The following is a 22332-nucleotide window of genomic DNA, read 5'->3' as shown; positions in this document are numbered from 1 at the left end:
AAAAAAAAAAATAAATTACGGTAATATGAATCTGTTCTTTTTTTTTGTAAAAGTGTAAAAGTACTGGTTTCAAAACTACTGAAAGTATAAAATAAAAAAAAATTAAAAAGTAATGCAAGAGGAAAAAATACCAGTAAGGACATTTAGCTCTACCCCACCTCCATTTTTTTTTCTATAAGCCATAGTGAATATAGTGTTTTATTAAAATGTTTTATTAAAATTAAATTGGGATGCACTAGGCTATCTATTTCAACCACATATATGTCCATTGAAATGACTGGGTAACCCTGATGCTCACCCGCATGTGCCACAAAACCTTACCAACTGTAAAAATTGATCCAGCCATAGACTTAAAGCCATTATTACTAACCTAACTAATTATTGTGTCTTCTTCATATATTCACAATTATTCTCCTTCCTCCTAATAAGACTTCTAATACTAAACACAAGATTTTAGTGATTAAATCTGAGCATTTCTTTATTAATATTTCAAGGTTGTATATTCATTATTAAATATTTTGCCATGTTTTTGTTGTTGTGTTGTCTGTTGTCCAGACAGGGATGAGTTCTTTTGTTTATTGCTCTGTGGGAGTTTTTCCCTGCTACTGTTGCCATTGGCTTGCTCAGTAGGGGCTTGGCCCCGGGTCTCTGTAAAGCTGCTTTGTGACAAGGCTTGTTATAAAAGCGTTACATGACATACATAACATAAAAGCGATAAACATGACATGCTGAATCCCAGCAACACCAACCGTGCCATGGTTATGGGACATCATGTGATAGGGTGAGATCTAACCCACAGGTGAATAGGAGCAGTGGACTGAGGGCGAGGAGTAAGACAAGGAGTAAAAGTTGAACTAATGATGTACTGAGTTGCCTAAACTATGAAGGTTTGACTAAACTAGGGTGGATAGACTAAAAACATACTATACATTAAAAACATAAATCTATAAATCTGTAAATCAGCTTTTTATGCTAGAAATGTGTGAAAATGTGCACAGTGTACAGTGGTCCACAGACAGAGTAGATAGATCCTGATAGCCATAACCCAATCTATGTGTGTGTTCAGATGGGTTAAAGGCAGAGGCCACATTTTAACCGTGTGTACACCAGAATGGTGAATATGGTTGTGCAATCAGTTAAGTAATTTTACACTAACATGCCAAAGGTGACAGTGTATTGAGGAGTGTTAAATGCTCACACTACTTCGGCCTCGCTCACAACATAATCCAATAATTCATGACGTCTTGCCGTGAGCACGCTGGCCAGTTATCAAGCCATTCGCTGAAGTAAAACTCCGTGATCAAATTACATAGTGCTATCCCATGGCTTTTGGCATATCAGTGTACATGAATAATTATGTAAATCAATGTGTGTACTAGCAAATAGCTATAGTTTTTTCTTGCAGTTAGTTTTTGCAGGGTGAAGCACAGTGGTGTGAAACTGGCCATGGCTAAAGCCAGGTAAATCTGCAGACACATATTATGTGTGGCTGATTATTACAGGAGACGCCATAAAGGATTTTGTGGGAGTAAAAGGTATTACTTTTGTATCTGCAATTAATGAGCAGATGCACACTGCAATTTTGTGAGTTGTTATTATTATTATAAGCCCCTAAAATTCACCAGTTTCAGGCAGCATGTGCAATTACGATCAATTTGGCTTCTTTCACATTACCAGGCTATGGTGACTCCTCTCTTAGCAAAAAAATCAGAATTGATTAATGAGGCTCTGCTGACCACAGAATGAGCTGTACTGTACTGTAGATGGTCAGCTGCTCATATACTTCTGCTACTGCATAGACACACAGGCGCACACAAACAAACACACAGACTATTTATAATAATCAGACACTTATTGCAACACAGGTTCAGGATTTACCACAACTAAATCAGGATTCTCTTTATTTTCTTTGTGAGTGTTTAACACAGAGAGAAAACAGTGAAAACCGTGACAAAGATTGGTTCTTATAAATAACATCTTAACAGTACAGTGGGATGGAATGTCTTATAGTCCACTCAGGTTCACCCTTTATTGTGTAGTAGAAAATAGTCTAATCAATAAATAAAGTTCTCTTTGTAGCATCTAATTGTCATGTGTAATGAACATAACTACGGAATGATGAGGAGGAAACACAACCGAAAGTCAAGTGTCCAAGCAATGACATCAGTCCTTTCGAAGATACATGTCCAAGTGCATGTACAAGAGTTATCCATGCAATCTTCATAAGAATCTTCATAAGAAACTTCAAGCATCTCTCATTCCCTTCATGACCTCAGTAAGAGTCCCTTATATATATGTATCTCTCTTGGTCTTGTTAAGAGTAGTGAAGCACCTTAATGTCTACATATTGTTTATTAAGCACTGTAATGGCTTTTCTATTCGTTTTTGTGCTACCAAGTTTTAAAAAATCTCTTTGACAGTTGCAACAAACGCACATGGCATCAAAGGATGTATGCTTGTGAGAACTATTTGAGAACCATTATCATTCTCAGTTCTCTTCTTAAAGTGTCTTTTAAAGTGTCTCTTAAAGTAAAGTTTTTCTCTTACAGAATTCACAAAGCTTCTCCACTCCCGTCTCTTTTAGGGAGAGAGGGAGAACAAATGAAAACACAGCAAGTGAAAACAGCCCAAACATGAGGCCCTTTGCATCCCTCCATCATGACAGCGGGAATTGACTGGTGGAGAGAGAGACCACACACTTTCAGTGAGATACATCTCAAAACAAACAAAAGTGTGAGAAGTCCAGTACCATCAGCTCCTGAGGGCCACTGAGGGGTTTGAGGATTGACCTCTGAAGCTGGCCCCTGTGGCCCCTCTTCCTTGTGTCGCGGGGTCACCCAAACATGGCCTTCAACCCTGCTACCATCATCAGGGCATCCATAGCAAGCCTAGCATGGCGATTTGACATAGTAACACACAGTTGTGCATGCTTAATCGTTACTGTGCTCCTCAAGCTGTGAAAGAATGCTGATGAGGTTCTGAAGGCCAAAGATGTAGCCGCTGTCTCCACCCTCGTGAACCACAGCATCTTCTCCGTAATCGCGACAGGTAGTGTGAGCAAAATCGATCATTCTCACGTCCACCAGAGGTGAGCCTGATGGCGAATTGTCTCGCCCCTGTGAGTGTCCACCATATGCTCCTTCCTCTTCATCATCTTCATCCTCATCATCATCCTCATCTTCCTCCTCTCCTCCGCGTGAGGGGCGGGGCCGAGTAGGTGCTGGGGCTGGTGCTCCGTCATAGATGATGAGAAGAGAAGATGAGAAAAAGCGATAGCTCTCGCAGGATTCCAGAACCGCTCGCATTTCTTTGAGCCTCTGGAGAACCGGAGTGAGCAGTTCTCTGCGGAGAACTTGTCCGTCACTGAAGAACTGGCACAGAGCTTCTTTAAAGCCAGGCAGACTTAACTTTCGTCCGTGGTATTTGTTCATGAACATCAGCTGTCCAGTAACACTGTGATAAACCTACAGGCAGAAAGAGAAACGATTAGATATCTACTAACCAACAAAAATGTAATCAATACATGAGGAAATGTTATCTTTTCTCATGTTATTACCTGCATCCCACAGAGTCGAACTCCTATACTGGAGGATGTGCTCTGCTGACATTTGCGGATTTGATTGGCCTTCTTCTCCTCAGTGGCATCATCCCCATGCTGCCTGGTCCCCATCTTCAGGTCCAAAACACAGGGAACCCGATATCGCCATGTGAGATTCTCCAACAGAATAAATTCTGAAAGGAATTATGGGTCAAGGAAACAACACTAACACTGTACAGGAGAACACACTCTGTGTTACCTCTTTAATACTAACAAATCAGTGAGGTAAAGATAAAAGACTAGTGATGTTAAAGTATAAAAAACATCAACATGTATATCTTTATAGAGTATTTATATGTATTTTTGGAGCAAGTGTGTGTGTGTGTATTCAACACATTGGCAGCATTGTCAAAGGATACTGTGCTGGTTTCTGTGTTTGGAGTTCTCCTTCATTCGCTGGAGATGCTGCTGGTGGCACTGTAGACTCCATGGGTTGTGTTTAATCTGTGGTACCACATTACCTTTCTCCAGACTGTAGTATAAAACCTCAGCTTTATCCTCACGATTACTGCAGAGACAGAATTAGACAAAGTGTGAGATGATGATTTTGATGCCTTGAGATACGCTATATGAAATATACTTCAATACATGGTACTTTTGTACTCATATATAATAAATATAATAATAACTGTGTAAACAAGACAGAGCCTGTTTTTGTAAATAAATGCAGCTCACCTTTTGCTCTTCTCCTCTTTGCGGCTTTGTCTGGCTCTGTCGTTCTCCATTAGACCAGATGGCTTCTTCTTACCCCACTTAAGGAATTTGTTTTTGGGTTCTCCATCAGTTAAGGGCTCTTTGTTCTCTAGGTCAGATGGATCGCTGTGCAGAGGGTATGCTATCAAACACAGGTTCCCCTCCTCATCCTCCTCAAAGCTCACTGAAACCACACCTAAAAAAGAAACATGAAAAAGACGAAGAAAACAGAAGATTAGTATAGTTAATATAGGCAGATTTAGAGTAGTACATAAAAAAGAGAAATAACACAAAGTTAACAGGTTTTAATTTTTAAAGATCACAGAGAACACTTTTTGTTTAACATTCAGTGTACTTTTATTAAGCAAGAATTAAAAATACCATACATGCATAGCAAGCAAAGATAGGTTTACAAACAAATCAAGTGATTGAATTTGAAAGAAACCACAGTCTTTCTTTACTGCTTTGCAATATGAGCACTGCACAGTTTTGAAAGCCAAAGCAGGTCATGAAAGAGAAGAAGAGCACAGGCTGCCTCGTGGCCTAAGGGTGTCACGCACACTCTTATAACATGTCTCTTTTGGATAATTTACTGTGTGTGCCTCATGGCAGCCATAAATGGATGCCGCCTCCCCCTCCCAGAGGCTTATAGTAAGAAGGGAAAGTACAGAAAGTTCTTTCAAGCTCTACTATGAGCAGGATGGAAAAAGAGAATTCCAACGGCACGGAACAGCAATGAACAGCAGCCTAGACATAAAGGAATGTATATGCACCAGGAGCATGAGTGGAAAGAGTGTGGTGCGTCAGACAGCAGGACCCAGAAGCTTCTGCTCTCTGCAGTCTGGGTGCTGATGTCACAGGCTGTGGTGATGTCACATCTTTGCACCACTGAGCAGCACACTCATGTACACTCAGCAGCTGAGTCAGATAGTAAGTGTGAGTGTGTGTGGGAGAGAGTAGAGTATTTGTAAGTATGGGTTTTGACAGAATCCTCAGTAACTGTATGGTTGTGTGAGTGTTCTGGCTGGGTGTGAGAGAGAGTCAGGCTGTGTACTGCATTCTTTCCTCTTGGTCGAGTTCGTTCCGGTTGGCATCTTATTTTAGGCCCACCATCCACTGACTGTCACAGAGTCAGAAATACAGCCGACACACATTCTGTTTGTCATACGCGCGCTGGGAATTACGCCAGAATGTGTGCGTGAGTGAGATGGCTCATATAAATATATTAGCTAACGATTCAGTGTGCTGAACAGGATATTCCATTAGGAAGGAGTAGCCTAACATACATTTGTGTCAGACTGACCTGTTCTATCAATCCATATTTCACAAAGGTTCTGTAACACAAATCTTACTTGGCTGAACACTTTAGTCAGTTACTGTTTGTATTTGTAAATGTTTGTGTTGGTCTGTGTGTGTGTGTGTGTATTTGAATGAAACAGACCAGGCCCTATCACTAGACTGAATAGAGCTCCTTCTTATATATACTAATACTATATTACTATATACTCTATACTCTAACTATATTATCAATATAAAATATTAAAACAATACAGCTTTACCTAATATGTATCTGATGCCTGTATGTTAATGCAGTACACTTATTCTACCTTCTATCTCTCTGCATTTATATAATTTATACATGGTGCATATACTCTGTGATATGGTCTATTGTGTTTATTAGTATGTTTGTTCAAACAGTATTTTTTCAAGCCATGCAGTGGCCAATGCTTCAATATCTGTGACTCCATTCACACAGTATGGACTGCAGTAGGTGAATAAAGAGTATATATTTCCCAAACTATGATTATTGTATAATTACACATTTCTTGCCTTTAAATCGGTATTAATTATTTTCTATATTTTTATATTGACGTTATATCAGGGGCATTTAAATGGTCTTTAAATGACAATACTATTTTAATCACAATAATTTCTGGAACAATATATATTGAATATATTCGAGAGACAGAAAGAAAGAATGAGAGAGAGAGAGAGAGAGAGAGAGATACAAAGATGCATCCTGATGAATAGTGTGTTACACTGGTAGAAGTGTGTCAGTGTGTTCAGGAGAATGTGTGTGTGATGTGTGTTACCTTACCTTTGTACTGAGGTGTGAATCTGCGGATCTCCGGAGGTAGGCTCTTATAGAACTGGTGTTCTCGGGGGATTAATGGCTTGCAGATTGTCTGTTCCCCGAAACGCAGCACACACGAATGGCCTCCGACCTGATGGACAAACGGTTCCAGCATCACTCCTCCCTTCATCGCCCCTTTCCCCGGGTACCTACACCCCTCCATCAGCGCCTCTAAAGCCGGACTCATCCTCCGCGCGCATTCGTCCCTCTCCAGCTATCTCTCTCTGCTCCTCCTGTCCGCTCGGGGGGTCGCTCCTTTTCTCCTGCGTGGCTGCTGCTGTCCTTCTGCTGCTAGAGCACAAAAGCCAGCAGAGGAAATCAAATTTCAGAGCAAGATAATATTCCTTAGTGAACTCCTCTCCTGGGTGAAGGACTGAAGAAGCGGGTAGTCCAGCAGGCAGTGATGATAATTATAATATGAATCTTTTGTTGTACAGAGGCAGAGAAATTCTGCAGTAAAAGCGCAGCGCCTGAGCTCGGTCTGATCCGCTGTCTCGGCTCTGACTGAGCAGTCTGTTCTCGGTAGGGAAGAAAAATATCACAACAAGCCCCGCAGCTCCGCCCTCTCCTCACCGTTCAGCCAATCAGAGCACAGGAGCTGTTGTCGGGTGGGAAAAGAGAGTGAAAGGAGAACTGAACAAACAAAGGGCAGAAAGGGGAGGAGGGAGAAAGAGAAAATAACAAAGAAAAGGAAGGAAAGAGAAACTGTGGAGCTGCTCTCAGCTGTTTCTCTTCCATTACTAAATTCCTTATTAATCAGAAGTGAGAGTGAGAGAGAGGGGGAAAATAGAAAGAGGCAGAGAGAGAAAGAAGGGGAGACAGAGAGTAAGAGAGAGAGAGAAAGAGAGAGAAAATGGGGATTAAGAAAAACATCTATTAAAGTTAATTACTCTGCCAGTAAGGATGTATTACTGGAAGTAGAGTTGGAATAAAAGAGCTGTATTACAGGAACACAGGATGCAATAAAATACATATTCTCTCTTTCTTTTAATAAAAAAAACTCCAATACACAAATACACTGACCACTATGATGGCAATTCAGGTCTGAACCATATTCATTACAGTTTCTACACTTTTTATCAAAATAAGTGACAATAATGAGTAAGTGACAGGTTCAATGCCCCCAAAATCTCTGACGTGTCCAGGCATAACCTCCACAAGACATCTGAACATGTCTTGTGGAATATGCAAAAAAAACACAACATTAACAGCAGACCACGTACATCTTTTAAGGCCTCCATGGATTATATCTCTGCATTATAACCCTCTGTGACATTTGGTCACAGGATTATTTCCGGATGAGGCAGGTTATAGCAGTGCAAATTCAACTTTCTCACCATGCAGTATGTAACTGCATGAGTTAATCAGTCTAAATAGATTTTTTCTTTTCAGCATGGACTGCTGAAGCTGTTGCCTTCTCTGAAGAGGCTAAAGAGACAAACAACTAGTAGCCCTGCAATTATCCGATTTGTATTTTTCATCCCACACAGCATTTGGATTTCAGTATGACTAACTGTAAGCACATTTGATTACCAAGTGTAAATGCATGTTTAAAATCTTATTACCATACAATCCATATACTAGTCACATGAAGTGACTAGGGGTAAACAGGGTTATTCACCCTCCTGTCAATTCACTTGCTGCCTATCCTTGGATGATTGCCAGTTAATCAGGTAAATTCTCCAGTGATGCTCAAAGCACTCCTTTTGTGACTTTAAAGGGTACAGAAGTGGTGGACACAGGTTGTGTGGAGGCAAAGAAATATCATCAAGAATCTTATTCACATCTTTTAAAATGTCCTTGTGTGTATTCATAAATTGATGTAATTTTTAGTCTTCTTCATTGTTGAAAAACCTAATCCAAAGATGAGCCAAAGATGTTACAAGTTTCATTAATCGGTTCCATTTTTCTGTTCATATTTTACATACATTTAAACATAATGTGATTGATCTGTATCTTTCTGTAATGTGAACAAATATATGCCTGAATGGCATACAGGGACATTCACACATTTATGAACACTGCCTCCATTGCTGCTTTGCCAGACTGGCCAAACTGGCAGTGAAAATGCATCTGACTATTCACATTCATAAGCCATGTATCTTATCTAGGACCAAATAGGAAAGTAAATCACATCTGATTTTAATAAGAATAAATTTCAACATTCAACCCTGAAAAAAAAACCCCAGATTATAACAGATTATAGATATATCACTCAACCTTGAATCACCTCTCCCTGGTAATGTAAATGTAGTCTAATATTGTTATTAATGTAAGTCAGGGTGAAGGTCAGTGGGTGAACGCTGGGTGACTTACATGACAGAGAATGTCTGTGAGGTCTGAATATTAGGTCAGGGGTTTATGTTGGAATATTAGAGACAGGGGATCTGTGTGTATTATGTCATGCTGGCGCTCACTGGCAGGTTAACACACATTATGAGCCCAGACAATGCACCCTGGCATCCACTGAGAAGACCAGGTTATGCAACCAGGCACAGGTCGACAAGGTCAAATATTTCTCAATGGGATGGTTCTTCAAAAACAGTGAGAAAGAACTAAACACACATTGGTGCGATTGGAAAGAAAGATCAGAGGAGACACAAAAAAGGATGAAACTCAAAGAACACCTCACAATTTTATCCATTCTATGTTTGTTACATGTTTGTGAGTTAGAGAAACTGCATATTCCAGAAGATCTGAAATGAGCATTCTAAAAAATAACAGATGATCACCTTCAGCAAATAGAAGAATTCATATTGCTCAATATGTATTTGATTTAGCTGTGGCAGTGATTTTCCTTTAGCTATGATGTTTTTATTGCAAACAGATGGATAGTAACAGAATAGGCGCTGTGAAATCCTGGTACAAATCATCCTGAATCTCACAAACTTTCACCTTGTTCTGCTCTGCCAGATCAGTATGTGAGTTCTCCAACAGTAAACATTAGTGCACAGGGTCACAGAATCAATGCCAATCTCAAACTCAGTGGCCTTTGGCTGCTGTTGCCTTTTGATTTTTTGTGGCCTGGATTTGTTGTGATCAGCTGGAAAAATGTGCTATAGTTCATTAAAGAAGACTAACTTCTTATTTTAAAAACAACATTGTGAAACAAAAGCAACTGGAGACTGAATCAGACTGAATCAGAATCTACCAAGCACACTGTAAAATGTGAAAAATAAGAAAGCTTACAGGATTTAAGATATTTTTACCCAGCTGGAAGAAAAACAGCTAATTTCAATGGTTATTTGTGTTAAATTGCATATTGGTTTAAAAAATAATAATTATTACCAATATAAACAGCCACAACATTAATACCAGGTACCTAATATTGAGTACCCTGTGCCACCAAACTGTTTTGACCTCAAGGCAAGGACTCCACAAGACCTCTGGAAGCTTCCTTTGGTTTCTGGCATCAGCGACTCGAGTCATCTAGTCCTTGTCAGAATCATACAGATGCTTATGCTTGTCCATTTTTCCGGTTCCCATCCAGCGAGAACAGGCACAGTGTAAAATGTGCCACAACCGTTTTATTTAGAATGCATCTGAAATGTGTTTATTTTAATGGGAAAGCTCAAAGACCAGGCCTCAACCCCATCTTCGAAAGAAGGCCCGTAATAAAATAATTTGTTTCCCACTGAAACCTTAAATATACCTGCCTGTTGAATGGAAAATGTGAATTAAAATTTTCCTGTAATGTGATGTGATATTTTTTACTATATTTTACCAATTTGTGCTCCAAAAATTCATAGATACAATAGTGGTTTTAATAGTGTGACTTTAATATTGGTAGTCAAATGTTCTTCAGTTTAGAAAACAACAGTGCTCCTGAACTAAAGCACAAAGTGGTTTTATGCATGTGTAACTGATAACCAGATACGCTGTCAACTATTTATGACATCAGTGCAGGCAATGGGGAAGCCCTTTTCAGAGAAAAACATCTGAGCACAGCCAGAGCTGCATGTTGCCCGATGTGTTTCCCTGGAGAAGATCAGCGTAACTACAACAAAAGGTTATATATCCAGTACCTGAGAACAATAAATACACTATTTGTGTCCAAATGTTTCTGAACACCTTTTCTAATAAGTGCAATCAACTGTAAGTTACTTGAAGTACTAATTGCGGTCTGGTCCTGAGACAAGCATTACCTACAGAACAGAATTCTCTGAGAAGAGAAACATTAAATTGGTGGCACTGTGCCGAACATGGTGGAGCAGTGGAACTGTGTGCAATAATGGTGCTCTGTTTAAAGCCTTTGTTGTTGTTACTTTTTGTCAACTTGCTGCATCATTTTGCTTGATCATGTAAGTAGTGCAATAATAGCCCTTTTACTCTTATGATTAGTTTGATTTGTAAGAAGGGTCTGGCCACTGAGAGAACTGATAATTTTGTGTTTTTTTAATTGTGTGCCTTTTTCATACAGTATTACAGTATATAATAACACAGACAGTGTAAGATGAATCCTAAGCAATGTTATAAATAAACTGTCATGTTTTCAGCACATTTGTTTAGTTGAATTTGTTTAGTTACCCAGGCTTAATGTTAACTAACACAACTATCACATACTAAATATCGATAAATGATTATCTAAATATATCATCATTCCAGTTCTCCATTCATTTGTCTACTCAGGAGTTTATGTGTTTATTGTTGTAAGTATCAACTTTATTCACATTACTTTGTTTATATTTTTGTCACATGGTAAACAATCAGTACGTGCAGTATGTGTTTCTACTGCTGTTGTCATTACTGTATTATTTCCGGATTTAAAGAATGCCAGTGTTTCGGAATTCTCAGAAACTAATATCGGAACTGTTACTGTAAAAACAACAGTAATGAAGTGTGGTCGCTGTTCACTGCAGGCTACTAGTAAACTCCTACTAAATAAACAAAAAAAATGACAAAAACATGCATCACATGTACAGCAAAAACATGTAATCTAAACAGAGTGATCAGCGCAGCCAGAAGATCAGGTCTGGAGGACCTGTTGTTCAGCTCCCACTGCTTCAGCAAGACAGCCAACATTCTGACTCCTCCCACTCTGGACATCATCTGTTCCAATAGCTGCCCTCTGGAAAACACTTCAGATCCATCACATATAGAACAAATAGACCTAAAAACAGCTTTAACCTCAGCGCTGTAGGGAAACTGAACACCGCAAAACACACACACACACCTAGGGTACACTACATAAGTATAAATAATACTTTTAATACTTTTTTTAATATTTATTGAGAATAAATAAGTATTTATTTATTCTCCAATTCTTTTAAGATACTCAGGGCCTGTGCAATAATCTGTACTGTATCGATTTCCATACATTCACTGACACTTAAATGTGTGTATCTGTGTACTATAGATTTTCTTAGTTCATGTTACTTATTGAATGTCTTAAGCACCTTAAGGATTGCTGCTCAATTTTATTGTACACTGTGCAATGACAATAAAATTATCCTGTCTTATCTTATCTTATTTAAATGCAGGCAGAATACAAATCGTGCTTTGGCGTGACTGCAGTATGTGCTCGCAATGTGCTGGAAAAGATTTTAAATTTAAAGTTAATTATGCAGAATATTCTATATGGTGTAATTCTACCCTGGCTGATTTATTTATAAAGAATATAATATATACAAATGTACAAAAAAGTCCAGGCAGTTGTTGTTAGTTTTCCCACATGGTGATCACTTGGCTGCAGTAAACTGCAGTGTCTTTGTAGTATGTGTATCATAAAGACACCATTCTGGAAATTCCAGTCATTAGCTGTGTTTTGAAGCCTAATCTGTAGCCAGGGTAGGTTTCTCTGCATTTCTTGTCCGCTGCGTCATAGAAGGGTGAAACTGAGAAATGCAACCCTTTTCTTTTGTGGCATCATCGACTCTAAACTACAGTTTATCCCATTGTGAGGGCACCTATAAGGCACCACGTCACATTTAATCCACTTTGGGGCACTTATTCATCAGAGGAGCACCTAACTGGGCACTTCATCCTGTTCTCTTACACAGAGGAGAATCATATACACCACAGCATTATTTTTTTCTGTTGAAAATGGCACCAATAGGTACACAGCCTAGTAAGGGTGGCATAGCAGACACTTCACGAAGGCACCCTTTTCTTCAAGAAGGGCTTGCATTAACACAGATTATCAAAACATTTTGAAACAGAGGGACCATAGTAATTTATTATTCTGAGAATGGGCACTACAGGAGGCATTCGATCACCTTTCCCCACAAGAAGGGCAGCTAACAGGGAACCTTGTCTCCTTTTTGCCACTCTAAAGGGCATTTTGGTACCACTTTTTCACTCATGGGGGCACCAGAAGGGACAGTTGCCTCCCTGCATTTAGTTTGCAGGTGCTTTGGAACATTCTCCCTGATTGATTGATGTATTTCTGACTACAAATACAATATTAACATAAAAAACAATCCAATCAACTCTAAGAAAAGATTATAGAAGAGTATAAGTCACAGGATGGATACAAAAAACTGACATGTAAATCGGTCTAGAGCAACCATCCATATAAATTGCATGACCACGCAAGAAGACTAATGAGGGAGACCACCAAAGCAATGTGCAGCTTACAGTACCTGTGATCATGTGAATAAAGTCATGTTGTGCATGTCTCAGTCTGACCTTTGTATTTCAAGCACGAGTGGAAAAGGTATTAAAAACATACACAGTATCAGTAGTGGAAACACTGAAGACAGATATAATCTAAGAAACACTTTCATACGTCAGCTATTTCATTTGCACACACACACTTATACAAACACACACACACAGACACAAGTCTCGTTTTTGTTTATGGTAACACTTCTGGCTTGCCTGTGTAACACTGTGTATACACTCCTCTCTATTTACACTAAACTTGAAGATTTACATCATATGCTGGTTTTGGACAATAACAGACTTCTCTTATTTCAGCACAGCAGATGGGTGGGGGCTGGTGTGGGGAAAAAAAGGCCCCACCTCTTTTCAGGAAATCACTTTCTAGGAACATGTTGAAAACATACAGGACATGCCATGATCTGTGTTTCTGCACGTCTGCTTATGGATGTGTACATCCACTTTGCATCGACTTGGCTTTGAATTTCTTCCCATTTTACCACATGGAGCAATCAAAATAATGAAATAAAATATATATGTATTACATATCTATTATTTAGCGATTTAGTAGAGACTGGGAAAAAACTATAGTGATTAGTGTACAGTCAGTGATGATGTGTGTGTATGTATGTGGGTGTACAAATGAGCTTTACTAGTCATGGGTCAAAACTTGTGCTTTCGCTATAATTTCCACGTGATCGCTGCTGGGCCACCAAAGAAGCCCATTAGATGCCAAAGCCTTCTGAGTGCACATTTAGCAAAAGGACGAGTGAGACCTGGAGGAATTTGTGAATCTTTTCTGAATCTGTCATCTGTAAAAGCAGAACACTCATTAATGTTAGATGACTAAAAATCCAGAGTATACAAGATTATTTAAAGAACACAGGCTTATGCATTTAGTAACCACAGCCTCTGTACCTAATCAAACATAAAATACAATGTTATATATAATATAATATCAGCACATCCTGATGCACAGTTATTCTGACTTAAGAAACATAAAAAAATCACAATGTGGCATGTTCAAAAGCTTATATACAATTTAGGCTATTTTTAGGTGTCCTGGCCAAATTAGATTTTTGGCATCTGGTAAAACCAGATTGATTTTTATAGTCTGGACACCCAAAAACCATCAGATATTTGCACATTGGATCCAAACCACATCCCTTCTGTCACCCACAATGTCAAATCCTGTGTGTAAGTTGAGGGGTTTGATAAGAGCATAAAAGGTTATTGACATATTGGCTGTAAATGGGAATCACATTTACAAGTTTTATAGATTCTCTGACTCTTTATACATTAGCATCAACTAAGCACCATCTGGAATGACAACTACTTGAAATGTCACAGCAATTGCCATGCAACTTCTTTTCATAGCTCTACTTAGCAATACCACAGCAACCACCTGGGTTACTATATTATACAGCTAGCAACCACCAAGCATTTCCATGTTAATCATCTTGAATACCATAACAAATATCTAGCAATAATTTAGCAACTTCATAGCAACCACCTGGGATACCCCAGCAACCACTTAGCAACCCCATTGCAACCACCTGGCATACCACATCAATCACTTAGCAATAACCTAGCAACACCATTGCAACTACTTAACAAAACCATAGTAACTACCTAGATGATACCATATAATCACATAGCAATACAAAATCTATCAAGTAGCAACTACTTAAAAACACAATGGCAACCACAAGGGATGCCATAGCAAGCTATCCTGTGTTTTCTTTAAGAAAAGCACTTTTCTAGATTTCTGCAAAATCCTGCTATCAACAGTTAGACCTAATAAACCAGAAAATAAACAATTGACTCATCTTCTCATAGTCCAGACCTAATCATCATTGAATGCAGATTACCCAATAAACTTTGGAATCGTCCTGCAGATTTTTGTTGTAATACAGGTTTTCAGTGAATCATATTTTTTTCTTCTTCTTTATCTAATGCAAAATACATTTAAATGAATTAATAAATTAAAGCATTTTTTTACTTTTGGCTGGCAGTGACCCAGTTTTTTTGTTTGTGTGTGTAGGTGTGTTAATGTGATGCTGGTCTGCATTTATACCATGCACTTAATACGCGCTCAAGTGGTGTTTTTATTATAGTGCTATAAATATAACTGGCCCTCATGTGCCCCCTCACACTGACACACTTTCACACACTCGTAATGCGTAAACATAATGTGAAAGATCCCATACAACCCTATCACACCTCTCTCACAAACATATACAACACATATATTTCCTAAATGAAAAGTTGTGAGAGCCTCACCAGCCAAAGGACAGAATTTAAGGTGGCTGCACATCACATCTGCAGTAGTAAAAGCTGTAGTATTATACAGTTTATTAAGGCTTTATTTATTCATATTTCATAAAATCAGTACTGTCTAGCTTCTATCTGTGAACATCTTTTTCGTGGTGTTTGGATGCACAAAATACTGTGTTATGCATGGTTTTCAACTGGTATTGTTAACAATGCTAGGCTGGGACATGAAATGTGGTATATATTTTGGTTGGATTAACCATAAAGCACCAGTAAATAATACTCAAACCAGTTATGGCAAACTCCAAAGTATTTAACTTAAAATTACACTGGTTCTGATTGTGTATCTTGGATATTTGTGTATACTCAAATTTGATCCGAATCACTCAAAACCTACTAGTTACTATTAATATGTAATGTGTCCATAGCTGAGGGTGTGGCCACACCATGGACACACCCTCAGCTATGGACACACTCTCAGACTTGCTGATGCCTATAACACTATTTTTATAGTTTTACCCTATTTTGCACTCACTCACTAGTTCATTCATCTACTGTTTACGTATCTTTTGCACTGCTGAATTTAAATTATTATATAACTGTGTATTTGCACTTTCTGTATGGCTGACATCAGTTATCCTCACTTTATGCACATCAACTGGTGTTCACTGCACTACCTCCATTCTACATTACACACACACTAAAGACTGTACTTTTACATTGTACATTCTATTTTTTATTTGATTGTATTTATATGTATCTTTATATCTTTATATTTTTCATTTTGTAACTTTGTGTATTATACCTGCTGCTGGATGTCTAGAATTTCCCCTCGGGGATCAATAAAGTATCTATCTATCTATCTATCTATCTATCTATCTATCTATCTATCTATCTATCTATCTATCTATCTATCTATCTACTAATTAGTATGTAGTTGGTATGTGAAACACGGTGGTGGTAGTATCATGGTTTGGGCCTGTTTTGCTGCATCTGGGTTTGACGATTTGCCTTTATTAATGGAACAAAAAATTCTGAACAATTTTAAACAATTCTAAAGAAAAATGTCAGAACATCTGTCTAAACGGAATCTTAAGAGAAGTGGAAGTTATGGAAGTAAAATTCAAACACACGCACACACACACTCTTCCTGCTCCACTTCCTCTGAAGTTGAAAGGTCATTGCAAAGTATTAGTTACAGCGATTAGATTACATTGAGCCCTCTGCAACTCATGCTCCTCTGCTGACGTACAATCATGTGTGTGTGTGTTGCTCAGCCTTCAACTTACCAGAAGCTTGTGGAAATCTCTCACTCTGTATCCTTGCTGAAAAGTATATAACATCAGTCTGATTTCAGAATGATATCAGCGGCCACGACTAGCATAAAAATAAATGTGCTATTTACTTGTACAAAGATTAAGCCTAGGCTCCACATTTCTAGCAAAGGCCAGATCCATTTACTAGCATGACTGGCTTACATTTATTCAGTAAGGCCTAATCTCACCCTATCCTTAGACTTATCCCTACTTCCTGAAAGATCACATGTAGGTGTGTCCCAATTATTGTTGGGATAGAGGGGTAGGGTGGATTATATTATTTTTTATTTTGGTGGCACAAGCGACCAAAGAAACCTACAAAAATAACAATTACAACAAATTACAATATCTAATGCATTATCTTAGATTAATGTAGTTTGACTGTACTTTTTTTTTAAAACAAGCAGAAAAAAATCGTTAGTGGTATGCATCAAAGTTACATTTATATTCCACCTAAAATGGTGCAGCAGTTATATTCTAGCAGCCAAGGCTACTGCATGTTTTTAGGTACAGTGGAAAGATTTTAACATGAAGCTAGCAAATAACTAACTTTTTCTCCCTATTATTGAGGAATTATGTTTTTTTGAAAGACATGATGCCCTAAATTTAATTAAAGTTCAGCAGAGATGTTGCAGAATTTTGCAGAAACAGACTGGCACCTACAGAGTACCAGTAGTGGCTGGTAATGAAGCAGTGATGTTTTTTTATTTAGTTTTATTTATTTTGAATACGCATTGGGTTATTGAAGCGTTGTCCCACTTCTTAGGAGGAGAATTTCAACCACTTTGCCTTTTAACTTGATTTCAAGGGGAAGGGTGCCAATTAAAAACAAGATAAGGGTTACAGAAGAGAAATAGGATTGAACCTAAGTATAAATGCTGTCTTTTGAACAGTTGTTTACACAAGGCTGCCTGAGCCGGTTTACTGGATGCTGTTTGATTAAAGTATGAACACAATATGAATCAATGGTACAGTATTTAATTGCATGGCATGCTTCAATGTCAGAAGATAGCTGTGTTAAAAGTGTTGCAACTGTAGCTAAGATGACCTATTAATAAACTATACATGTATACAAGCTATATAATGCCTGGGTTGGGAAAAACTCAACCCTCACAAGACAAAACACCAGGAAAATACCCAAACTTCCCAATGCCTATCTTGAGGCTGTATCATTCTTCAATATCATGTGTCATCTGCTACTCTCACCACCCCAACCTACTCCCATTTACCTCAAATACCCTCACTGATACCATGGTTCTCTAGGGATAGGTCACTGTATAGAGCGTGTTCCTGAATTTCCTTTTCCAGAATATTTTTAAATAATACTAATTTTACTTATAGTATGAAAAATAAAAAAAGTACTTTATCATTTTAAATTAAGCATCTTTGATTTCACTCAGTTCTGTTGGATTAGTGCTTTGGTAGCAAATATGTAACAGGTAAAATGGTGGTCATGCAAATCAAAGTCAGGGGATCAATTCCACTCAAACAAGCTATGGTTTGATTTTGTCAGTTTATGTGAGAAAACATCAAATATTCACTTTATGTGATCTGGACTGTATTCTGATATTATTACTGTTGTTTTAGTTGTCCTGGAAGTCAAATGTGTCTGCTAGATAGAATTTACATTACTATAACATGTGGTTCAAAGGTATCTCAGATCTTCTCCTGAAATGGGTCCTGGGTGTGTTTATCCAAATATAATTCTGATACTCAGGAGACATGTAGGGACAAGTTGTCAGACACACACTGCATATACTGCATATAGCCATATCACTGCAACACAAACTCACAAAAACACACACACAAACAGATCCACACAAATAAATCTACACGGTAAACATAAACTTATTTGGAGAGTAGTTAGGGTAACATTAACAAGCTGATGTGACTCTAGTCTGATTTATTTGACTTACGTGAAGCAGATATGTGTTTTTATTTATTTCAGGGCTGTATGGACATGTCAAATATTTTTTTTTCAGACTAGGTTCACTGCGTATTTTTGCCTGTACACACGCACTTAGTGCTGTTGTCATCGGCCAGCAGAAGATAAAGGCAGTGGTGACGTGCATAAACATATCAGTGTGTGCATGTATGCTGTTTCAGCAACAGATTTGTTTATATTACAGACAGATACATTTACAGACAACTTACATTTATTATTGTGAACCATCAAGTTCAAGTCTAATCTGAGCAAAAACCCAAACTGATTAGTTTAAATTTAGACATTAAGGGTTTAAAGAAAAGAGACAAACTCTACATAGCCAAATGTACTGTAAAAACATGTCTGAACACCTAATCTGTGTAATTTGTGTAGAAAATGTAGCAAAACAGGTTTAGGAGTGAAAACATTGAAGACCTAAACTCGCTCTCTCTCTCTCACGAACCAATGTTTCACAGATGTTGGCCGTTTTCTTGGAAAGGCCTGAACGTAAGCCTTGAGTTATCTTGTTTGTGTGTGTCAGTGTCAGAACATGTGTGTAAGTGTGTGCTTGCGTGTGTTGTGTATCAGATAAGCAAGGCTGAGTTTCTGTCATTGTATTTTCACATATGGCATAAACTAAGACTGTGAAGTACAGTAAAGCTTTCAAAGCTAATGTGATTTGTTTGAAGCCATTATTGAGAAATTACACTCTGGCCTGCTGTGAGAGTGGGAGTCAGAGGGAAGCAAATTTAGGGCACCAAATAAGGCTGTGAAGTTCATAGAGCTGCTGCATTGTAATTATCCTGTTGAAACACTTTGGGGGGTAATGGTCCAGAAGAATAAAAGCATTTAAAAGGGCAAAATGTGAAAAGATGCACTAGGCTCTAAATCTGGCTACTTGCACACATTTGCACAGAGCCATCTTCATTTCCTTGTCTCTCATTGCCTCATTGTCTAATAACTGCCCGCATGAATGCACTCACACCTCCATCCCCTCTTCCCTTCATGTACTCCATGACCTTCATATGCAGGTCAGAGCTATGTCAGCTATAACTCGTCCTTAGACAAACAAACAAGCCCACATTTTCTCATTGCCAGTTAAACGGTCTTTACTCTCTCTCTGTCACACTTTCAAATTCACTCAGCTCAATAATCGCTCTGGCTGTCCCTGTGGAACTATACTTTAATTGAATCCATATGCCCCGCAGTTATAAAAACACTGAACACGTGCGGAGTTCTGGGCCTCACGTGGACTGTCCTCAAAGATCTCTAGGATACCACAAAACAGCACAGGCACAGACTGTCAGGTCAAGCACTAACTTACACACAAGCTCAAAACCAGACCACTGAAACCCACACACTCACATAAACAAATCACACGTGAAGAGGAGATAAACTCTACACAGCCAAAAACAAACTCAGAATCCATGTCTCAACAAGTAAATGAAGTCGAGTGTGTTGAGATGTGGCCAGAAACAGATCCAGACTGAAACTTTCAAAGAACAAAGTAGCACTTGTCTTCACTCTCTGACAGGCCGGCTGGAATGCAGTGTTTTCAACAGATGTTAGAAGAGTTCTTGGAAAACCCTGAACGTTAGCTCTTGGTTATCTTGAATGCGCCAATCAGTGTGTGTTTGTGTGTGTGTGTATGTTAGTATGTGTTATGTAATATGCCACAGAAAGCATAAATTCACAAGCCAAGTACATAAGGTCACTGAGTCCACTAGATTGAAGAGTCAAAACATTGACTGACATTTTCTAAAACTTAAAGTTAGTATGTTAACCTTCTAGTAATGACACATTTCTTGCATCCAATTCAAGATCTTCTTTTCTCTTTTACTTGACACTTTGAAAAGGCTTTTAAACATTAAATTAAAAACATTTACAAAAATGTTTACAATCAAATCAATATAAAATGTTTTCCAAATAAAATAATTCAACACCTCCGGTTAATAAAACTGTACCAGTTCATGTTCTGATGTCACGGAACAGAGCTAACATAGACCCCCTTTAAACCTGGTTTATATCTGGATGAGGCCAAGTCACATAAGATGCAAATGTACACGCACCCAAGTGGGCCTGTCAGGATACCTATTTTTGTTTGTAAGATTTAATAAATCAGAGATAAAGTAATTTTATGCCACTGAAATAATGACAATATAAGAGCATAAGAATAAAATTATAACAATTTAAAGAGTCATGTAACTTTAATTATTATGAATATTTAGACACTGTTGCTGGAATACAGAAATGTTTAAATAACCTAAATAAATAAAATATAACTCAGATCATGTCCACATATTGTTAAGATAACTTAAAAACATGAGCTGGTTTCAGCAGTTATAAACAAGTTCAAATGTAGGCCGTTATTAACATAAATACGGGTTTACATATTAATAACCTTGAACAGGTTGCACCACACAAACGTAGCTTAATAGCTACAAAATATTGTATTTATGTACATATACATATGTTTTCAGAAAAAAAATCAATGGAAACAACAGAGAGAGGGCAAACTAGTTGACTAGAAAAAGCTACTTTACTTACTTAAAAATATGTTTAAAAAAGCATCGATTGCTTATGTATCGCCATTGGCCAATTTGTATTTCAAAACATTTTTCAGCACTAACTGTTCATGAAATTTTGTCAGATTTTATCAGTGATGTAAAATAGATTGTTCAAATGGTAATTAGTCCTTTAATCCTATAGTTTAGAATATTTGGTCTCTCCCCATTTAAACAGATAGGAGGCTGGTCTTGCATGAAGCTATATAAGTGCCTGGCCTGGAGTAAACTGACTTGCCTATAAGGACTTTGAGTGCTAAATGTTTTTTTACCATATTAAAGCAAACGCAAATATTTGTAGGATGTGTGAAAACAACATGTTAATAGAGTTTAGCAGTGTGCGTAGACTTTTACATAGATATGGACAGATCAGTGTTTTTTAGGACATTTTCAGGATTTTCAGGCAACCAGGTAATGAATCATCATGCAGGGCTTCTGCAATGTGCTGTGCATCATCTCTCATCTTTTAATGCTCTTTACCTTTAAGAATCAATCACATTTAAAACACTGTGAAGTCCCTAAATCAGAACTAAACACACTGACTTAAAACTGAATAGTGCTGCTTATCCAGTGCTAAATATACATGTATTTTGAATGTAATTCCTTTAGCCTTCTGATCACTGCTGTTGTGCTTTTGGAGGTGATTATGTGAGGTTAGCACTGTTTGTGAGCTCTGTTGTGTTGCTACGCTAATAGCTACTCACTGTATATTGTAAAACTGTGCATCCTTTAGGTTGGGTATCCCATAAGTGGTATTAAAAGTCTTTATTTTGCTTCCTCCATGAGACATTGCTTAGTTGAATTGCTTAGTTGGTTCTCCTCCATGTTGCTTCCATTGTTGCTGAAAGCATTGGGAAGAGTCCACACACTGGAAGTGACTACACATTTCTCAACAGAAATTAAATAAACATCATGGGCAAGATTACATTTGTAGGAGGTTCTGAATATCTGATCCAATTCATTTTCAATTGACTGTCCAGGCCTACTTGGCCTATTACTACTATGTTTTTTTTTTCAATCCAGGCCAGGACATGTATTTACAACCTACAGCCTACAGTGTACAAATGTAACCTTCTTAAACCGATCCATCATGCTCATCATGACCTGATTATCTGCATTTGGAGTTATTTATGATTGCTTCCCTATAAGTCCCTTTTAAAAACCTTGTCGTGAAAGTGACAGGGAAGTTTAACGAGGGCTGTAGGTGCCGGGTATCAGTGACAGTCTGA

At 38.1% G+C, this 22332-nt stretch overlaps 1 protein-coding gene across 1 annotated transcript; it reads right to left on the bottom strand.

Annotated features, from left to right (window-relative positions):
• Positions 1-1866: 1866 nt before the first annotated feature.
• On the bottom strand, positions 1867-6926 carry ip6k2b (inositol hexakisphosphate kinase 2b). The gene is made up of 5 exons (XM_007254262.4): positions 6390-6926; positions 4274-4487; positions 3958-4106; positions 3557-3732; positions 1867-3464 (listed from the first exon to the last, which is right to left on the bottom strand). The coding sequence occupies exons 1-5, from the start codon at positions 6610-6612 to the stop codon at positions 2931-2933; spliced, it is 1296 nt and encodes a 431-aa protein (XP_007254324.1). The 5' UTR covers positions 6613-6926; the 3' UTR covers positions 1867-2930.
• Positions 6927-22332: the final 15406 nt, after the last annotated feature.

Source organism: Astyanax mexicanus, chromosome 5, assembly GCF_023375975.1.
Source record: "Astyanax mexicanus isolate ESR-SI-001 chromosome 5, AstMex3_surface, whole genome shotgun sequence".
Classification (NCBI taxonomy): domain Eukaryota; kingdom Metazoa; phylum Chordata; class Actinopteri; order Characiformes; family Acestrorhamphidae; genus Astyanax; species Astyanax mexicanus.
This window is presented reverse-complemented; position numbering and strand designations above follow the sequence as displayed.